General features: G+C 42.5%; 2 protein-coding genes across 2 annotated transcripts in view; one reads left to right on the plus strand and one right to left on the minus strand.

Annotated features, from left to right (window-relative positions):
• Window positions 1-1,932: 1,932 nt before the first annotated feature.
• ANKEF1 (ankyrin repeat and EF-hand domain containing 1) lies at window positions 1,933-21,073 on the minus strand. The gene is made up of 10 exons (XM_068153190.1): window positions 20,994-21,073; window positions 15,752-16,098; window positions 15,019-15,218; window positions 13,479-13,628; window positions 12,531-12,654; window positions 11,005-11,818; window positions 7,275-7,501; window positions 5,873-5,994; window positions 4,639-4,782; window positions 1,933-3,058 (listed from the first exon to the last, which is right to left on the minus strand). Exons 2-10 carry the CDS (start codon window positions 16,095-16,097, stop codon window positions 2,933-2,935), a joined length of 2,253 nt encoding a protein of 750 aa, XP_068009291.1. The 5' UTR covers window position 16,098; window positions 20,994-21,073; the 3' UTR covers window positions 1,933-2,932.
• The window catches only part of PAK5 (p21 (RAC1) activated kinase 5), a 148,489-nt gene continuing 147,694 nt past the window's right edge, over window positions 20,299-21,093 (plus strand). Inside the window, exon 1 of the mRNA XM_068153193.1 lies at window positions 20,299-20,338. The gene's annotated coding sequence lies outside the window, so the exon portion shown is untranslated. The remainder of the gene's footprint in view (window positions 20,339-21,093) is intronic.

The following is a 21,093-nucleotide window of genomic DNA, read 5'->3' on the forward strand; positions in this document are numbered from 1 at the left end:
CTTCCCTGACTAGATAAGCATGCAAATAGAGTCAAGTAAACAGAACTGTCCAAAGCCCACGGGGTGTTTGTCATTTACTTTAGGGAAAACTACTAATGGCAATTTCAAAAAGTCTGTTAGAACAGAGACACTAAGGATACAGTTGTGTGGGTTGGGTTTTGGGTTTTGTTGTAGTTTGGGGTTGATTAGATGGTGTTGGATGATGGGTTGGACGCGATGACCTTGAAGGTCTCTTCCAACCTGGTTTATTCTATTCTATTCTGTTCTAAGCACACAAATACCACTGCCTTTCTCTCATGAAAATGAATATGGGAGCTGTCAGCTCAGACATACACTAGTGACACCAGTTATCAGCTGGTACCCCCAAACAGCACTGAGGTCACTCAGTTGATATGATCTTAATGCTGAGACAGACTTTGAAAGCCCTAAATAATACCATAGCCCCTTAATAGCAGCAAAAAGCACTGACCAAGCTAGCCTGGGAGAACAATTAGGGGTGGGGACAGAAATCCCTTGGACAGGTAGGCATGAATAATGTCACTCATACAAAATGAGCTGTCTTCACAACTGCACATGACTGAGTGGCCAACCTTATCTCAGGTGTGACAACTGTTTGTCTGACCTCTTCTGTCAATTTGTACTCTGCTCCTGCAGAGAGACAGGAGCAGAGAGTCGGATGAGGGATGGGTTGGTAACTTGCAACACAAGTCTGCCAACTCTTTGGGAGGCTGGCTACAGAGAAGAACAGGGAGCTGTGGAGAAAGCAGCAGGCCAAAGGAGCACAAATATTTCTTTCTAATCAGCCATCATGTTGAGTACAGCTGAGGCACACCTCTTCCCTCTCTCTTTTTGGGACAATGTATGAAGACAGTGAGAGTCTGCAGCCCATTCTGGCTAGGATGAAAGCACATGGATGGTGCTCATAAGGATTTCCTATGGGAACAGAAAAGGGTGCCCTCGAAGCACATTCTTTGCCAAGAAAAAAAGGAAAAAAAAACCCCAAACACAACCAAACCAAAACCCAGAACCAACCAACCAACAAAACTAAACACACGAACAACAGCAACAAAACCATCACAAAAAACCCAAGCATGTTTCATTGTTCCTCAGCAACTTTAACGCTATTATTTTTGCTATTTACACTCATCTGCAGCCAGCAAAAGTTTTATGCTGTCAGACAAAGATGATATGCTGATATTAAACAATTCCCAGACAGCTAAAATTTGAAATGGTATCTTTCTTGCTTATGAAGCCTTTCTTTATCCTGAACCATTAAAATGCTAAACATACCAGGACATTTTCTCCGTGTGAGCAACTTTTCATAAACTACTCAGGTACAACCACAATAATACAAAAGATATGATCAGTAGTGGTATTTGCACATAGTATCTCACTGGCTATATCTACTTGTTTTGCATTTCTCTTGGTCAACTACTAAACGGTATGAGATTTAACACATCCAAGTGCCGGGTTCTGCACATTGGCCACAACAACCCCATGCAGAGCTACAGGCTGGGGTCAGAGTGGCTGGAGAGCAGCCAGGTGGAGAGGGACCTGGGGGTACTGGTTGATGGTAGGCTGAACATGAGCCTGCAGTGTGCCCAGGCAGCCAAGAGGGCCAATGGCATCCTGGCCTGCATCAAGAACAGTGTGGCCAGCAGGAGCAGGGAGGTCATTCTGCCCCTGTACACTGCACTGGTTAGGCCACACCTCGAGTACTGTGTCCAGTTCTGGGCCCCTCAGTATAGGAAGGATGTTGACTTGCTGGAATGAGTCCAGAGAAGGGCAACAAAGTTGGTGAGGGGTTTGGAACACAGCCCTGTGAGGAAAGACTGAGGGAGATGGGATTGCTCAGTCTGGAGAGGAGGAGACTCAGGGGTGACCTTATCACTCTCTACAACTACCTGAAGGGAGGTTGTAGACAGGCGGATGATGGTCCCTTCTCCCAGGCAGCCAGTACCAGAATAAGAGGACACAGTCTCAGGCTGCACCAGGGGAGGTTCAGGTTGGATGTAAGGAAGAAGTTCTACACAGAGAGAGTGATTGCCCATTGGAATGGGCTGCCCATGGAGGTGGTGGAGTCGCTGTCATTGGAGGTGTTCAGGAGGAGACTTGATGGGGTGCTTGGTGCCATGGGTTAGTTGTTTAGGTGGGTTGGATTGGTTGATGGGTTGGACACAATGATCTTGAAGGTCTCTTCCAACCTGGTTTATTATTCTATTATTCTATTCAATGATAATGGGGCTAGAGGGTTTCAAAGGCTGTTTACACCTTGTGCTGTACTTAATGTGTCCTGCTTTCTCTTCTTTTCTGTAGTCTGTATGTTCTTGTACACTGTGAAAGATAGGAAGTTTTGCCTCGCTTCCCTATACTTTTTGCTTCTTCAGATATATTTTATGGCATTCCCTCCCACTTCTTGCCTGTCTCAACTAAGTGTTCCTACTATTTCCACCCCCTGCTTACCCAAAACTGTTACTGCCTTCTGGAAGCTCCAAAGGATGGGTGCTGCCAAACAGAACCCATCTTATGACCCAGCCTGGTCCTAACACACAAATCTTCATATCTTTATACTTAATACCCTTTTAGCAGAAGGGTAATACTTAGACCTTCCAGGAAGGAGTTCTATCTTGGGGTTAAAAATAGCCTCATAAAGCTTCACCTTTACAAAGCCAAAGGACACGTGCATGTCACCACAGTGACCATTCCCTGCAGTACACTGAGCCAGCTCCAAGACAGAATCATATGAGGAGGAATGTTTTTCCAGCCTAAGCCCTTAGTGAAAGATTGTGTGGAAGCAACATAATCCAGAAGAAAAACTTGCCACAATTTTTTGTCATCACTGAGACACATTTACTGAGCACTGCATGATTCCTCGCCTCTTAGATCTGTCCCCTCAACACATGTGCTGAATAGCTTCTTCCAGCTGGTGTTCTTATTCTGTAACTTTTCTGTCAAAAGGCTTCATGGAGATTTCTGAGTGGCCACCAAGATTAAGGTGTTCACGCAGCAGCTCCTGCTTTCTTACTATCTCCTCTGTTGCGGCTTCAGGGCCCCAAACCTAGAAAATAAAGGTATTTGTAGTTAATTTGGATGCAACTTCTGCAGCTGAAGCATTAAGGAGATATTATTAGCCAAACAGAGCCATGTTTTAGCACTCCTTTCCATCCTGAGACACAGAATAAAACTAGTAGGGCCTCCTAGCAATTTGCATGTGTACAAACAGAGCATTCTCTTGGTGTCAGTTCCAATCTATAACATGCCGTGGGGTCAGATTAGGGATAATGTGGGAAAGAAGATCTTAAGCTAATTGTTTAGAATGACTGACTCAGGTTCAAGATCCTCAGAGTGGAAAATAGTCATTAGCTGTGGAGTCACAGACAGTGCAACCTTATTCTCCAAAATCATTGCAGAAACTAGCACAGAGTTAGGGAAATGGTAAACAAACTCCAAACAAAAAAATCTTGGTTAGCAATGGGATTCTTGTCCTTTGCAAGGAGGAGAATAAAAAAGTTTAACAATTACTTGACTGTGGTTATCTTTTCCTGTTTCTCTGTTATTTGTGAATGAGTATTAACAAGTCCCTGATTAAAAAAAAATCTTACCAATATTCTAACTCTAGGATGCAAATATCTCATGAGCTGTGATCCCTTTAGTTCAGTAACTGGCTCTGACATGTGACAACTCATTGAAAAGGCAAGTTAGAAGTTGGTGCTGGTCCCAGCACGAGGGCTCCTGTCCTTTGAGTGCAGGAATGTAAAAATCCATACCATGAACCAAGCTCTCTCTGTGTTTTATTGTGGGTCAGCTTTTAAAACGTTGTAAGAGTTTGATTTCCATGATAATTTGTTTAGTGTATTGTAGCAGTTTAGGCTGGGTTCCTCCTGTTCCTGCAGCATAAGTTACACCTCCGGTGTCCAGAGGGTCCAACCCAATAAAGTGGACACAGGAAACAGTGTATGTCATACCCATAATATCCTGCACCCTATAAATCCATCTGGAAAGTCATTCTCTTCCTCTTTCTTCCCTCTCTGCTCTTGTGGGAGATGCTCCTTATTGGGTAATGGTGGGGGAGTATCTCAAGACCTCTTGGGCCTGACTAGGCCTAATGCCAGGAGGAAAAGGTGGGAGCAGTCTCAGACCTGGCCAGCCTGAGACCAGCCTAGCAGTGGAAGGGGGGGAAGAAAGAGCCCTGGGGGGTTTGGGTATACTTTCAGGTGGGGAGAAGGGAAGTGTTGTGAGATTTTGGGTGTGCTATAGGAGACTCTGTATGCTTTGGGATTCTTTTGTCACTATACTTGTAGTTTCTGTAAAACACTTAGTGCTTTCCATTTAAACTTTCCATCACTTTTGCAATCCACTTGTGTGAGTGTCATTGTTTTGCCCCTCTCAGGGGCAAGAGAGTATCTGCATGGCCTCAAACCAGGTGATACTGTGATATATGCATACATATACACACAAATGAGAGATGAACTTTTTAGTTTACTGTAGCTCTGTGACAATCTCTCTAACCTATGTCACATCACCTGTAAGCTAGTTGAGTTGTGAAGTCATTCCATCACATTGTTCTGGTTTTTGATCTACCACAAGGTCTACCTTTAAATTACCATGAAACTGCTCCTGTTTTGCTGCCATACATACTTTTCTGGGTTTGAACGTGATGTCATCTTTCTTGGTAGCACCACTGGTTATCAAAGAGTGGAGATAAGGAACACTGTCCTTAAGAGTATGTGTGGTCTTTTCAAGAATAAACTTCTCTGCATGTGTCAGAGGTACCTTTGATGGCTGAAAGAGAAGTTATCAGTTACACAAATGCACAGTGCGTGGAAGCAAGGTACCTTCTGATACTTTTGCTGTCTGTTTACTGTGGGTGTATTTTTCTTAATCTGTTCAGAATCTGTTTTTCTTAAAACTGAGGTATTTTAATAACCTAAAATGGTGAGGGGAAACTTTTAAAAAAGTGGAGGATGAGTCTTCTTGGGCACTAAATCATTAGCTGCTCTTGAAGAGCTGCAATACGATCACCTAGTACCACTGGTGATCCCATTCTGTGTCAGGTGATGAATAAACAAACCCTTAAAGTTGTTGTGAAAGTTCTATACTATCCCTGACAATCAAAACATTTTTGAAAGGGGAAAACCAACAGGGCTGCTGAAGGACACTTCCAGCCATGCAGATACAACTGCATTTTCTCTGTAAATAGCATCCCGGGGCTGACTAACAGTTACCACTGGTAAATCACCCCCAGTAAGACAACCAGGATGTAGTGCCAGAGGCTGACGTCAGCTTGGGAATTGGGGCAATGAAGGTAGTCAAGGCTCCTGGGGGTGCAGGAAAGGCATTCAGGAATGTAACAGCCAAACACCAGTGTGGGATTTGAGAAACAGGCCTTGGGTCAACAGCAGAAGAGGAAGGATACAATAAAAAATGGGAGCAAGCCTGATATTTCAATTAGTTCTTTTACAGAATAAAAAGACCTTTCCACTAATTCAAAGGGGTTTGGTTTTATCCTATGAAAAAACAGGTACTTCCTTCAAGCAATTACAGTTATCAGTTGTTCAGTATATACAACAACAGAGCTGGAGGATCATAAACTTCAGGAGGAGGGGGAAAAGAAGATGAAATATTTCTGCATTCTGTCACTGATACAAATCATAATTCTTAAGTGAGACTGGGGAAGCCATGAAGTTCCTACAATTAGTAAGTCAAAATCTCAGCCAACAAACAAGTACAAGTACTGGCAAGAGTAAGTCCTAGCTTCTGAAAATACTTAGCAAAACTGTCTAATTTATAGCTTTAGAGAGACATGAATGGCAAATAAAGAAGTACTCCACCAAATATTAACAAATCAATCCTGTGTTACCATCTCTCATACCTCTTTTACTTTCACTTCATCTTTTTTTTCTGGTACTTGTGGCAAATTCTCCAGTTCATTTTGGAGCAGTTCAATTATTCTAGAATCAGCAAAGGCTTGAGCAATATCAAGAGCATTCTTTCCTGTATATATGGGGGAAAAAAATCAAAACCCTAAACAAACAAAAAAACCACCCAAAAACCTGTGTGAGCCATGAAAATGAACCTTGGCACTTGCTGCTGCAACTGGATAATGACACAATAGTCAACTGAATTTAATTTGGCTTTTATTTCATTAATTGCTCAGTGTACCAGCAGCGTGCCTGACACTGGTGTGGGGGCTGGCAGTTATGAGCACTACTTGCAGAAGTAAGGGCTTGGAGAAACAAACACTGAAACCAAGTATTGCAGGAATTCTTAGAGTGGTTGCTTTGCTCTTATTGTCCTGACATTCACAGCTTAATATACTGGTCCTGCAGGCTGTAATTTTGATTTTAAGAGCTGAGAGCATTTAGCACTAGGAGAGGCTGGCACAGTACAAGGTTAGGAATGTAGACCAAGCTGTTGCAGATATCTACCTCTTACAGCGCTTGCTTTGTGCCTTGCAGGAAAGCCCTGTGGTTTAACTAGTGATGAACAACTTCAATGCCTAAGAAAGGAAAAATTCCCCTGAATCTTGAGATGAGACACTATGGCTGTGTAGCTGTGACACCAAACTGCCATGTGAATTGGAACTCCACTTGGGAACAGAAATAAGCAATACATGTCATTTCGACAAGCAGGGCTTCACCTACTAGGCATTTTGGGAAGGAAAATCTCAGTGTATAGAAGTAATGCTTTCTACATTTGAGCAGGGGCTTAAAATGCTGTGTCACTGTTTAAATGACAACAAATATAGAGGAAATAATATTGAATGAGGGATCTACTGTGAGGAGGTAACACCTGTCAGCTCAGATTTGTTTTCCTGTTAAATTCTTTCTTTTCTTACAAAGTAATCTTGGTGTCAAACAGCAAATATTTTAACCAGTGCTGCCTGTACATAAAAATACGTGGTTTAAATGGATGGCAGTGTACACATTACCCACAAGTATAACCTGTTTTTCCATCAAATAATATTCATAACTAGATAGATGTTTTTTATTAAAATCACTTGGAATTCTATATATATCTTGTGAGGAGTAAGTCTCCTTAATCATGTAATTAATCACGTTATTGTATTTTCTAGATGCATGAAATCCAAGAAAGCTGAATATTTGCAATAGTTAACTCTACACCGTGGAAAAGTCATTGAACCTAACTCACACTTTCATCCTGATCCTGATAGCAATCATAAATTCAGAACACTTCTCAAAGTGTTCCAGCAACCAGGGTTTTTTAATAAAACCCCTAGGGAAATGGCCTTTTGGGGAGATGCTGATATTTACCATTGCTGTTTACTGTTTGGATGTCAGCACCCGCACTGATTAGAAAATAGACTACATCCAGTCTGCAGATCTCAATGGCTCTCATTAGTGGGGTGGCATTGCCTGCTGCAGGTGCATCCACGGCTGCTCCAGCCTTCACTAACAGTTCAGCAATATCTAGGTGTCCGTTGTAGCAAGCATGGTGGAGGGGAGTCCACAGGAAATTGTCTGTTGCATTTACATCAGCCCTATGAAAGAGTAACAGAGATTGTGGCAGATGCTAATAGATTATGTACCATGCACAGCTCTGAGTACAATCAATGTTAACTGCCCACTGCAGTGGCATATTCAGTGTGTTTTCATATTGCTACTGCTACTCTGAATATAGCTCAGTGGAATATTGACTGTAACAGTGTGTCTCAGTGGTGATCATATCTCACCTACAAGGTGTCTTCTATGTGGAGTGTGGGTAAGATGAAAAGAAACAGCCTCAAATACATCAGGGAAGGTTTATGTTGAATATTAGGAATAACTTCTTTACCAAGATTATCAAGCCCTAGACTAGGCTGCAAAGCCAAGTGGCAGAGTTGCCAACTCTAAAGGGATTTAAGACATGTAAATGTGCTGCTGAGGGACATTATTTAATGGTGGATTTGGCAGTGGTACATTAACAGTTGGACTTGATCTTAGAAGTCTTTCCCAACCTAAATGATTCTGTGGAAGTTTTCAAAGGTACAGGGGGAAATGGACATTCAAACATCTTAGTCCTCCAGCAGGAAGAGGGAGGTGATTGTCACCCTGTACTCAGCACTGGTGACACCACACCTTGAGTACTGTGTTCAGTTCTGGGCCCCTCCCTGCAGGAAGGATACCGAGGTGCTGGAGCTTGTCCAGAGAAGGGCAGCAGGGCTCATGAAGGGCCTGGAGCACATGGCCTGTGAGGAGCATCTGAGGGAGCTGGGGCTGTTCAGTCTGGAGAAGAGGAGGCTGAGGTGAGACCTCATTGCTTTCTACAGATACCTGAAGGGAGGTTGGAGCGAGCAGCCTCTTCTTGATGGCAAGCAACACTACTAGAGGAAACAGTTAGAAGCTGCGCATGGGGAGGTTTAAACTGGATGTTAGGAAATATTTCTTCACAGAAAGGGTTATCAAACATTGGAATGGTCTGCCCAGGGCAGTGGTGAAGGAGTTCAAGCAGCATGTGGACCTGGTGTTTAGGGACATAGTCTAGTGTTGACCCTTCAGTGCTGGGTCAAAGGTTGGACTTTGAGGTCTCTTCCAACCAGATACAGTCTGTGATTCTGTGGTGTTTGCACTCCAGCTTGACTAAGAGTGACAAAAAGCAGATTCAGGAACAGAAAACAGAATGCTTCTGGGGAAGGGACATGCTCTAAAACACTTGGCAAAATTGCCTATTTTCCAATTTACAAATGCATTAGAGAAGGTCTGCATTAGAAAATGCTAAGAATTGAAAACCTTTGCAGCCACTGGAATAGACCTGTTTCTGCTCCCAGGTTAAAACCGGCAAGTTCTGGAGGATGCAAGGCTTTGTTGGTGGGAGATATTTGCAATGTGCTGCCTTTGGACGAAGCTTAGGGGGAAAATCATAGTCATCCCTTTAGCAACTGGCTACCTTGTGAGCTTTTGGGCTAGGGTTGTGCAAAAGAAAGGCTTGGGGAATGGGAGCCACTAAAGCTCCTTAATTATGTTTAAAGGGAAGAAATATGGTTTAAGCAAATCTTTGAAGAAAACACAGTCCATGAGCATATCAAGATCTGCAATCCCCTGTCTGCGCCAAAAGCTCATGGGGAGAATCTTGAGTACTCAGTTATTTGCATGGTATTTAAGACAGCCTAGAGATCCTGAGCTGTCCTGAAATTAGGGTTGCTGTCCCATTTACCCTAGGGACAAAGAGGTAATACTTTCCCAAAAGACATGGAGGGAAGGAGAAGGAATTAAAATTATGAAGGACAGCATTTTGCTCTTCAAATCAGATGGTTAAACTTTAAACTCCAGATCAAAAGAGAAAATATCTCTGCTCTTCTTGGTTGTTAATATTTTTTCCCTCCAGAATTCTACCTTTGGTGAAGGTCTCATCACAGTAAATTTTCCTGACCTACCAGTTTTACCTTTGTTTTCTTTCCATTACTTGGCCATTATTGGTTTATTTGTGCATAGTTTTCATTTCCTCTACACTTTTCATTAAAATAAGATATTCCAGTGATTCCACTTTCTCTCCCAACCCAGTCTCCATGCCTGTACAGATGCTCTGTCTGCCCCTGAATCCTTCTTCCTAATTCTATTCGATCAGGAACAAACCAATCAAAGGGAACAGGGAGAGCACAGCACTGACTTAAAAATTCTTCAGCACTTTCTCCTGAAAGAGCATTGAATTTGCCTTTAGCCCCAAATTAACATACTCCTGAGTCTTTCTGGAACAAGATTGAAAGTAGCTACCACCAAGTTGCATTTAAACCTTAGCTCTGGATAAATGCTGTGGTTTCTATTTTAAATGAACGTGTGTTGCCAACTGAAGAGTTTATACTGTAACACATATTTGAACTTCTATGGCAAACTCAAAGCATTTCAAAGTTCACTCTGTTGAAAGATGCAAAGCTAAACACTGTACTAATAACTCCTCTCCACTTCCTGATTTCTGTCAATTTCAACATCTCAAAGTTGGTACTGTTTGTTAAAACTATGCTTCTAGGTCTTAAATATGGGATATGACTGAAGTGCTGTCTAGTGAGGCTTGATGAAAGCAACAGAGATGAACTTGCTAGATTAATTTGTTAATTCTTGCATCCTTATCTTTGGAAGACCTGAATATAGACATTTGCACAACTTCCCCTATGCTCCAGGAAGATCAGTGTAATTACCAGGGTGTGTAAAGACTTATGTGCTGTTCAGTCTTTGCAGGAACTGAAGCAATGACTACAGTCACTTATCCTGAGAAATGAATGTTAAAATGAATTCTAGCTATAGGTAGAGAACAAAGCTAATGCAAATGTATTTGAAAAATGTTCATTTAAGCACTTGTGTGAATGAGTGTAGGACTACAGCAGTCCAAGAAAAAAGGAAACTATCACGCTGTTACACAAGTGTGACTGAATCTTAAATTGATTTAATTTTTAAGCTGTCATTGAGATTTTTCGTGTCTGCAAGCTACAAAATTGCTGAAGCACTTCTAAAATGAGGAGCAGACTAAACAGCAGCACGTGTCTCTGTTGTAAATCCTGCTGCCTCAGCCGGCTGAGGCTGAGGAAGAAAGTGATTATAAAGCTTATCCCCTTAAATCATTTGCAGGCAAAGGCCCTGGCATGTGGAACAGGGAAGTGAAGGATTGCCTTGATGATTTCAGGCAAGTCACTTGAGCCAGATCCCCTAAAATCATTTATCTGCTTTTGAGAGCTCTTTTTTTGAGACACTGGTATGAACTAACTGCAAGTGCAATAGACTGGATTTGTAGGCACTCTGCTTCTGACCAGAACATTAATAGGCTGGGTACTAAAAATTTCAGGACTGGGGAATTTCTCTCTTGGATGTTTCTATTTCCCTGCTACTAAAATGTGAGAAATAATAAACTGACCTTCTAATTCAGAAACTTACGGAACTAACTTTAATACCAAATATTATGCAGATAAACCCCAAATGATAGTCTGTTGCTTCCAAGTACTTAATGGGAATCTATGCTTTTGAGAGCCCTTCCAAAATATAATTTAATAAAAGAATATCTCTGAAAAGATCTTACCCCTTCTCCAGAAGATACTGCACAACCTCCTTATTCCCACTTGCACATGCAGCTATCAAAGGTGTTTTGTAGTATTTATCTTTTATGTCTACTGGCACACCCTCCTCAAATGCTTTCTGTAGGGACAGGATGTCTCCTGCTCTCACAAGGTAGTTAATGTTCATGTACATTTTCCTTGGCTCTTCTATATACCAGGCACGGTCATCATGCACGGGATGGGCAGATGGGTGGTCTTGGTTAAAATGGTAGCTGTCAGCAGTGTCCTGAACAGCCTCAATCATGTACACTGGCAAGCCATTTTCCCTACGTGGACACGTGCTCTCTGGAACAACACATATCGGCATGGCAGTGCCTTTTTTGCCTCTTTGTTTCTTCCCTTTCTTCTTCTTCCCTTTGGGTCCAAAGGCCGTTATAAGACAGTTTTTCTGCAGGTAGACAGACCCTTTGAAGAATTTGTCCACTTCAATTCCCTCAGGGTCAGACCCTTCATGCATTGCAGCAATAGTTTCTATTTGTTCAATGTCCACAAAGGCACAATTTTTCTGGATAACTGCTATAAAATCCTCTTTAGTTACTGTCCCATCTCCCTGGTCGACAGCCTCGAACGCCTTGCGGAGGGCAGCCTGGTGCTCTAAGGACCAGTCGTAGAGCCTTATTGCCCAGTGTGGGTTGTTCTCCTTAGCCCCAGGCTTGGATTGCTTTTTAAAGACATTTTCAATTTTACGCAATTCTGCTACCGCTGCTTTAAAACCACCTTCCCTGGCAATAGCTCTTGGGGTCTTTGTTAGTAAGTTTTTCCATGTAGGATCACAGCCTGAAAATAAAGACACAATTATCATCATCAAATCATCATAGAATGGTACACTGATAATGTAGCAGAATTGCCAGGGGAGGTTTAGGCTGGATGTTAGGAAGAAGTTCTTCACAGAAAGAGTGATTGGCCATTGGAATGGGCTGCCCAGGGAAGTGGTGGAGTCACCATCACTGGAGGTGTTTGGGAAGAGACTGGACAGGGTGCTTGGTGCCACGGTTTAGTTGATTAGATGGTGTTGGATGATAGGTTGGACATGATGATCTCAAAGGTCTTTTCCAACCTAGTTAATTCTATTCTATTCTGTCCTACCTCTCTGGGCAATCTGTGCAAGTGCCTCACTAGCCTCAATGCAAAAAATGTCCTCTTTATATCTATTGTAAATCTCCCCTCTTAAATTCTTTTAAAATCATTAGCAAACCAAAAACCTCATGTTTCAGTGCAATCTTCCACAAACAACAAGTGCCAGAATCCCTTAATACAGTTAGACTGCAACTTACACAACCCCATGATGTTTCTGCTGCTTTCTTTGGAAAAAAAGTTTATCTCATCCAGTTCAGTAGAAATAAATATTAACAGCTTATGTTAGGCACTTCTTAATGAGCATTACATTTGTCACATGATACACCACAGAGCCAAATCCTGCATAAATGCCAAGTGAAATCTTCCCTTCAGCACAGAAAAAAAGGTGCAAAGTAACTTATTTGTAATGTACCTCTCTGTCCTATAAACTTGCAGCAATTTGCAAATCCTCCCTGAGCAGCGTAATGAAGCGGTGTGTTGCCATTCATAGCAATCAGCCCCAGGTCTCCGTTATAAGCTGAAATTATCCGCAGAATCTAGAAAAACAAAGGCAACACCACCCAAAATCTTGTCTCTTTCTTCAGATGAGGAAGTGGGAGAATGATTTACAAATAAATGCAGTATCATATATTCTCAGTTTTTATAGTGAACTTCTCCCTCATGTTCAACTGATTGATGCATGCATTACATTCACGGTTTTGGTAGTGCTATGCTTACAGAAGTCAAGAAAACGAAGCCTTGTTTAGTTGTAGACACCAAGGACAGTCTTCATTCCTGCCAGCCTACTGCATGCCACCATCTTGAAGTAACTCTGACTCTACTGGGTCCAACCCAGTAGGTGTACATAGGAAACAGCATATTTCATACCCATAATATCCTGCACCCTATAAATCCATCTGCAATGTCATTCTCTTCCTCTTTCTTCCCTCTCTGCTCTCATGGGAGATGCTCCTTATCAGGTGGGGAGTTATCTCAAGGCCTCTTAGGCCTTTCTAGGCCTAATGCCAGGAGAAAGGGGAAGGGGCACTCAGACCTGGCCAGCCTGAGACTAGCCTAGCAGTGGTGGGGGGGAAGAACGAGCCCTAGGGGTTTTGGGTGTACGCTCAGGTGGGGAGATGGGAAATGTTAGGGACTTTTAGGTTTGCTGGAAGGGACTCTGTATGCTTTGGGGTATTTTTGTCACTGTGCTTGTAGTTTCTGTAAAACACTAATTGCTTTCCATTTAATCTTTCTATCACTTTTGCAATCCATTTGTGTGAGTGTCATTCTTTTGCCCCTCTCAGGGGCAAGAAAGGATCTGCCTGGCCTCAAACCAGGACAGCAGCAAACAGCAATGCTTTAATACAACAACTGATGATACCTCAAAAAAGCCTCCTTTGGCTGCAAAATGTGCAGCACTGTGTCTTTCAAAGTCAAACAGGTTAACATTAGCTCCTCTCTCAAGCAGCCCACGCACCAGCTCGAGAATGCCTTCTCTTGCAGCTTCCATTAATGCTGTGCGACCTGTAGCCTGCAAAGCAGCAAAAAAACCATTCAGAATTCATTTTGCATGCTAATTCAACAATATGATCTGAGTGTTGCCAGGTGGCATAAAACTGAAGGTCTTCTTTTTAGGTATTACCAAGGAAAAGGACACAAGTTTAATGTTACAAAGACACTTGGAGGTAAACCAAAACCTAGTCATAATGCTGCTAAAGTATATGTAGTCAAATCCCCTCCACCCAAATATATTAGTAACTCAAGTCCCTTGACCAGTCCCCATGAAAATCAATTCCATAGCTAAGGAACTCTTTGTGTGCATGCTGTCATGCACATTTACAAAATTTAACACAAAACGCCACCTCTGTCATGCCAGAGCATGAGGAGGAGTGCTAAGGAGAAGGCAGAGCAACTGGACAATTTCACTACTGTTATGTGAGGAAAATTGAGGGTCTAGTACACCAACACTATGGCTTTTTGTAGGTTATAGTGTGTGTTTGTGATTAGCAATGCCTGTTTTCTTTATAAAGGCTGACTTCTGTAGATCAGAGCACATCTTAGATAAGGGATCACTCATAGCATCACTTAGAATACCTTTCTGTGGTGCACACACACATCCTCCTGCAGAGGGGCAGAGACAGAAGTAAGCCACGGGCATTGTTCTGCTGAACCATACTTTTTTGCTTGACATCTTTGTTGGATCTAGCAAACCCTTTCCATTATGTGACCAGGTATGTGCCCACAATACTACCAAAAAATGCAGTTTTCTCACATTGCAGGTGCACTGCATGCATGAAACAGGCATGTGCATAAGAGGATAGGATTATGATGTCCAAATATGGGGCTTGCTACAGCTGCAAACTAGGGAGGATGCAGCAAAACTAGGACCAAAGCAAAAGCCATGGGTAGCTTTAAGGGCAAAACTTGAGTTCCTTGACTTGATCAACAGCACAGAGCTTCACTCCTTCAGGTTTTTGTTAAATTAAGAGATTAAATAAATTACTAAGACACACAAAAGGGAAAAAAAGAGTTTCTTATGCCTCACCCTTGCTTCAATTTTTATCACATTTTCTATGCTGCATTTACCTTTTATTGAATATTATTTCAACATTGAAAAACTTAAGATGCACCCAGACAAAGTACAAATCACCACTGCTCCACTGAACTGCAGTTTCTACGAGCTGGCCCGTTTACACTTGGGTTTGTAAAATATTTGCACTTTAATCTACAAAAATCTGAATCAAGATACGTGGGTCAAGTAGAAGACTTAAATCCCTGCTCCTGAAAAAAAAGGTGGTACAGAAGAGGAGAACAGGCACGGCCACAGAGTTCAGCACTTGTTCAACTGAAGTATGTCATATACTCCAGTTGCCTGGTAACTGTTCTATAGTCTCATTTCTTAGTTATGGAAATATCCATACCGGGTTTCTTGCATTGGGGTTTGCTCCTCTTTCCAAGAAATTCAGGCATATTTCTTTAATTTCATGAGCTTCCTCACAGGCGTGTAGAAACACAGGCTTCCCATCAGCAGCACAGTTGTTAACATCTGCACCGTTATCCAAAGCAATCTGTGTGCAGTGGTAGTGCCGCCTTGTAGGTAAAAGGCAGTAAAACAAAACACCTGCAAAGAAAACCAGCAGAGGTTATGGGCCAACACGAATTTATTAGAAAGATTACTTATTAAGTTACTTATGTGGGTTGGTCTCTTCTCCCAGACAACCAGCACCAGAACAAGGGAACATAGTCTCAAGCTGCGCCAGGGGAGGTTTAGGCTCAAGGTGAGGAGAAGTTTTTCACAGAGAGTTGTTAGCTGTTGGAATGGGCTGCCCTGGGAGGTGGTGGAGTCACCGTCCCTGGAGGTGTTCAAGAGGGGACTGGATGTGGCACTTGGTGCCATGGTTTAGTAGTCATGAGGTCTTGGGTGACAGGCTGGATTTGATGATCTTTGAGGTCTTTTCCAACCTTATTGATTCTATGATTCTACGATTCTATGATTTTTCATCAAAGTTCTTACAGCCCATAGCTTCTGCTGAGAATCACTCTCAACCATTGTTCTTCTCTACAGATTGGACACAACATGGCCAACAAGTGTATAACGTAATAAAGGGGCCGCTCTGTGGTATTTCTGGTCTGATAAAGTTCTCTGTTACTTACCTTTCCCATCATTATCCACAGTCGTCATGTCTGCTTTAGCTCCTGCTAATATATCCAAAACTAACTCATGGCCTAGCTCAGCTGCCTTCATTGCTGAAGTACATCCCATTTTGTCCTGAACATCTGGATGAGCTCCCTGTTCTAGCAAGAAGCTGCACATATCAGTGTCATTTTTAATGCAAGCCAGATGAAGGGCACTATATCCTTCCACGGGCTCTGTGACATTAATGAGATTGGGGAATCCATTCTGGACAAGCTTTTCTATTTGCTTCTTGTCTTTCTGGTGAACGCACTGAAGAAGTTTGTAGACCTGTAAGTTTAGAAGCCTTTCATCTACTGGTAACATCCTGGAATAAGAAAAAAAAAAAGGCTTTTTTCAGGGAAGCAAGTTCTGCATGTGGAGAGAAGAAAATATGCAAACTGAAAGATTTGATTATAATTGCAGGCTGGCAAGAACAGGAATCAAATTCTGGTCAAGGCATGAAAGCATCCACTCCAAATTGACAGCACACTACACTTTGAATGAATTTATCTAATTTGGTATGTACAACTTATACAGACACTATAGAAACACATCATAGCACCTAGCAAAATTATTCAAACTGTTCTGAAGGAGTCTCATTCAAAGTGAAAATTCAGAAACTATAAGGTAACTGCTATCCATTCACAGAACTGTTACAATCTACCATTACTTGGAAGCCTACAGAGAGGCTGATCATCTGTCATTTTAGTATTTCAAAGGGGGGAAAAGAAATCACAAACCACAGCATCCTTGCACTTGCTGAAATATGAAATTAACAGTAGCATCACCTCATCACTAACTGGGCACCTTCCTTTTGTTTTTTGGGAGCAAATACATGACCTTCCTGCTGCTATGGACATAAAATTGAATTTCTCTGTGGCAAAACCCTTGGGGAAAAAAGGGTCCAGACAGTGGGGCACTGGCCTGGAAGAAGTTTCCCTAGGCAACGTCATGTATGCTTCTGGAGAAAAGGTCAGTGCAGAAAAAGAGTTTTGCATTTGCCTCAAGTCCAACTCTTTTTAAATTTTTTTAAGGATTTTTAGCCTCTTTTGGTCTCAGCATTTGTGGGTAGAGGGCCAAGCACAGGCCAGATGTTAATTAGCACCATTTTGGAAACTTGCTTAAGTGGATGGGAAGCTTCCTATCACCTTCAGCAAGCCTTAGGTCAGCCTGTACCTCCAACAAGTGCACTTACAGGACACACAGCAGAAAATTGTGGAGGAGCAGCATCCTGCTAGGGAATACTTGGGGTTGGTGGGGTGTCTTTTTATTAGCAGTATATCCTGTAAATGGAACCACCCAGCAATCTGCCTGGCTTCTGCTGGGTGCTATATGGATGTCCAAGAAAAAGTGAGATGTAAGAGAGAGATGTGGAAGGGTGCACAATTCCAACAGACATTTTTAGATAACATCTCCCATTCTGAAAAGGGAACCTGAGACAAAACTGCAGGAAAAGTTGAAAAAAAAAACCAAAAACAATAGAAGAATGAAGACCAATGCTGGAAATTGATAGAGTGGTAATTCTTGTGCCAGAGATACAACACCCAGTTGTTGTTTCTTCAATTACTATCTTTCATTTCTTTTGAAGCTCTGTGGCCAGCCTGTTTTTCAAAGAGCAAGGGGGTGAGTTTACTAATTACTGTTCCCTCTTGTATTTCTGCCCACTAAACAAGCACTGGGCACTCTCTCTGTGTATCTGGCCACACTGCCTAAAGATACTTGCAGCCCTGGTATCAGGCTAGGTGCAAAGCCGGCCTGATCTTTCACAACCCTCATTCTGTTTATATGCCAAGTATACTCTTACATTGAAAAATTAAATTATTAAGTAGCAACTACTCAAATCTGTTGCCAGTGGTTTGTTTATTTTCATCCCCATCACATTGTGCTTCTTGTGGTATGTCGTCCTGTGAAAGGGAATAAATGCAGACATTTTTTTTCTCTACTGACAGGGGTTACAACTATCATAGCACTCTAGTTCTAAAGTTTACTGTTGAGAAATCAGGCTCTAATGCCATGGTAGAAGTGAAAACTGGTATCCCCTGTGGAGTCCAGTTTTTAGAAACTGAAACTTTAAGGAGTATTTTCTGAGCAAATCCTCCACAGAGGCAGTTTCTCCTGCCTTCTGAATGCAGGGAAAGAAGTGGTTTAAGGTCTGCAGGGACTGTGATGAGGAACAGCAAGAAGGCACTGCAGGAAAGGCTCTTAGAGTACTTACATCACTGAAACTCAGCAAAAGAAATGTTTTCGAAGATAGATGGATCTGACAAGCTTAATTGTTCTGTCATACCCTTGTTTCATTTCACACCACCTTGTAGCAGCAAGGAATTTGGGTTTACTTGCAAAAACTGGATCCTTTCTTCCCACTGTTATTCATTATTTGCACATGGATTTTGCACAGCATTTGTTCAGGAACTCACGTAGGATCAGAACTTGCCTTCCCTTCTCCTCCCTAAAGCTGCAAACACTGAGGAAACTACATTCTCCAGGGAAATAGATCAGTGATGCTACAGAACACAAGCAGCACTGCAGTTGGTAAAAATCTGTTAGTAACATTTGATGGAGGATTGACTTAATATTCAATGCATCTGGATTTATTTTATGGATTATCCCTGAGATTCAGAACAGTGCTAGCACTAGCTCTTGCACAAACATTGTCACTGAAGCACATGCATCCAAGAATAAACACATCCCAGAATGCCATGTTTTCCACTTGCAAAACAAGTCTGAAACTGAAGTGAAATAAGTATGTGATTAGGTATTACTTGCTCTTTACAACCTTCTCCTGCTCAGAGTCCGAGACTGACAGGATACCGTACTGTATGCTTTCCTTTTTGCTCAGAGGATAAAGTATTCCACTCCATTACAATTTTCACCCCAATTCAGCCTGCTCAGTTTTTTGTGATGCTTTAGAGATGCTTATCATGGCATTCTTTTAATAATTCACATGAAGTAACAAAATTATTTCAGTAAACAGAAGTGAAATTATTTTCCTCACAATGTTGATGTTGTTATCTCAATTCAACCACCAGCGAGGTCCTACCAAGTTTAAAGTCTTGTTTCCAAGCCCTAAGAACCAACAATTTACATGAAAACCACCACATCTTAACTGCAGCAGCTAGTATTTCTTTGCAGTATTCCTTGAAAGTAGCTGGATCAAGTTGCATCAGAAGCTCCTACAGAACGAAGTCAAAGTAAGACAGAAAACTCTGCCCAGAACTGGGTAAAGTTACAAGCAAGCAAAACAGGTTTCTATAATGAAAATAGAACTGCAGCATCCTGCAAAAAAATTAATGTGGCTGGGGGAGAGTCATACTCTGGGGAGGACTTCATAAAGCTATAGTCAAAAATCCCAAGCTTTTAATATCTGCTTAGCAACAATTTTATCTATTGACAAACATCATTAGAATCACTACCTTCATTCTGCCAGCTTGTATCATCATTTAGATTGAGAGCACAAATTCATTTCAAATTCAGATTAATCCTTTTCCTGGTACAGTTGGTATTAAGAAAATCATTTAAATCAGATTCTCATTTTCTCACAAAGCTTTCCAAGCTGTGATTGAGGCATGTCAGTAGAGATAAAAGGCCTGGTGGTCAGCAGTCTTGCTTGCTGCCTCTCGGTTGAAGCCTGGCACCTGCCTGCTGCTAGAAGCAGTTGTTACTCCTTTTAAAAAGTTTTCAGCATGTCTCAGTTTCAACATTTCAAGTTTAAAAACATCCCTTTAATTATCACTATTCATGAACCAGTAAACAAAATTTTCATGTGTTTTATCTTCAGTGAGAGAAAATAGCTTAGCACTTTCTAAATTTAATCTGTTTGCATGCTGGCCACAGAGATAAGCACAAGCCTTGTAGGCTGGTATAAAAGAAACCAATATGGCAACAGTGCTGTGCTATATTTACAGCCTTATAAAAATAATTGCACTGGATTTGGGGCTGTGACTAATGCTTAATAGGAGCAATACAGCAAAATCCTCCTAAAACTGAATTCCAGAATAATGAGGCACCTGTAATGCTGGATTGTCTCCTTGAGCCCTTTTTAAAGTTAATTCTCAATAAATGTTTTGCCTTGAGCCGAGGCACAGCTCAGTGCTGAACAATGGTCATATCCCTGGTGCTCTATGTCAGAATTAAGAAGGCTTCCATCTTGTGTTGCAATAGCCAAGATACAGCCCTCTGGGAAAATGGGCCCAGTCTTGACTGTTCTAAAGACAGCCCAGAGGTTATGGCTAGAATAGTTCAAACTATGTGAATTCTTTTTATCTTTAGTTTGCCTTCCAATTTCTAGTCACTTTAGTGTTCATCCAAACTGGAATGGAACAGAACCCAAGTGGCCAGCAGCAGATAGCCCTGGGGAGAACCATAACCTGGCCATCAGGTGTATGAGCAATACCTGCTGGGGACAAGGGCTGGGAGGAGGATTGCTCCTCAGCTGGGAGGAGAGCTTAGGTTCCCTGCAAGCCCATAGACTCTTCGGGAGCTGATGAAAGGTGGGCTGCTGCACCCAGGAGCAAGGAACAGACTGAGGAACCACTCCAATTGCCCCTGAAGTGCTCAGAAACCAGGTAAGGGATAAATTTGGTGTTCATAAAATAGTTTGGGTGGGAAGGGGTCTTTAAACGTCATTTAGTCCAACCTGTCCTGCAGTGAGCAAGGACATCTTCAACTAAATCAGGCTGCTCAGAGTCCCATCCAACCTGGCCTACAATGTTTCCAGGGATAGGGCTTCTACAACTTCTCTGGGCAGCCTGGGCCACTGTTTCACCACAATCATTATAAAAACATGGCTTCCTTGTATCTAATCCGAATCGCCTCTCTTTTAGTTTAAACCCATCACCCCTTGTCCTGTCCCTGTGTTATCTGATTTGTCTTGGATTGCACCCCAGAGGAACGGGTGACCTGTATAGGAGACCAGTTTTAATGGGAGCAAAACCGCCGGAAAAGGCACACGTTGGAGAACTGGTGTGGACCCAGGCTGTACTTACGTCGTAAGGACTTGTTTGTCCGACCACGCAGAAAGGAGGTGCGCTGATGTCTAGTGCGGAGTATTTATTTTCGAAATCTGAAGCACAGCCACTCCTTCCGTGCCCCCCTCTCCTCACAACCCGTCTCTACCCCGCACTCTCAGCAGCAGCTAGGGAGACACCGCCTCCCCCGGCCTCCCTCGCGCCGCCCGGCCCGGCGGCCTGCGGCTGCCCACCACAGGCAGCAGGCACTCACCTGCAGAAGCACGGCCCCCCGAGAGCCCAGCCGCAGCGGCGTGGGCGCCGCGCGCAGCCGCGCCTGCCATTGTCGCCGCCGTCTCCTCGGTAACGGCGTC

Source organism: Melanerpes formicivorus, unplaced genomic scaffold, assembly GCF_026170545.1.
Source record: "Melanerpes formicivorus ecotype bairdi unplaced genomic scaffold, bMelFor1.0.p_v2 SCAF_25, whole genome shotgun sequence".
NCBI lineage: Eukaryota > Metazoa > Chordata > Aves > Piciformes > Picidae > Melanerpes > Melanerpes formicivorus.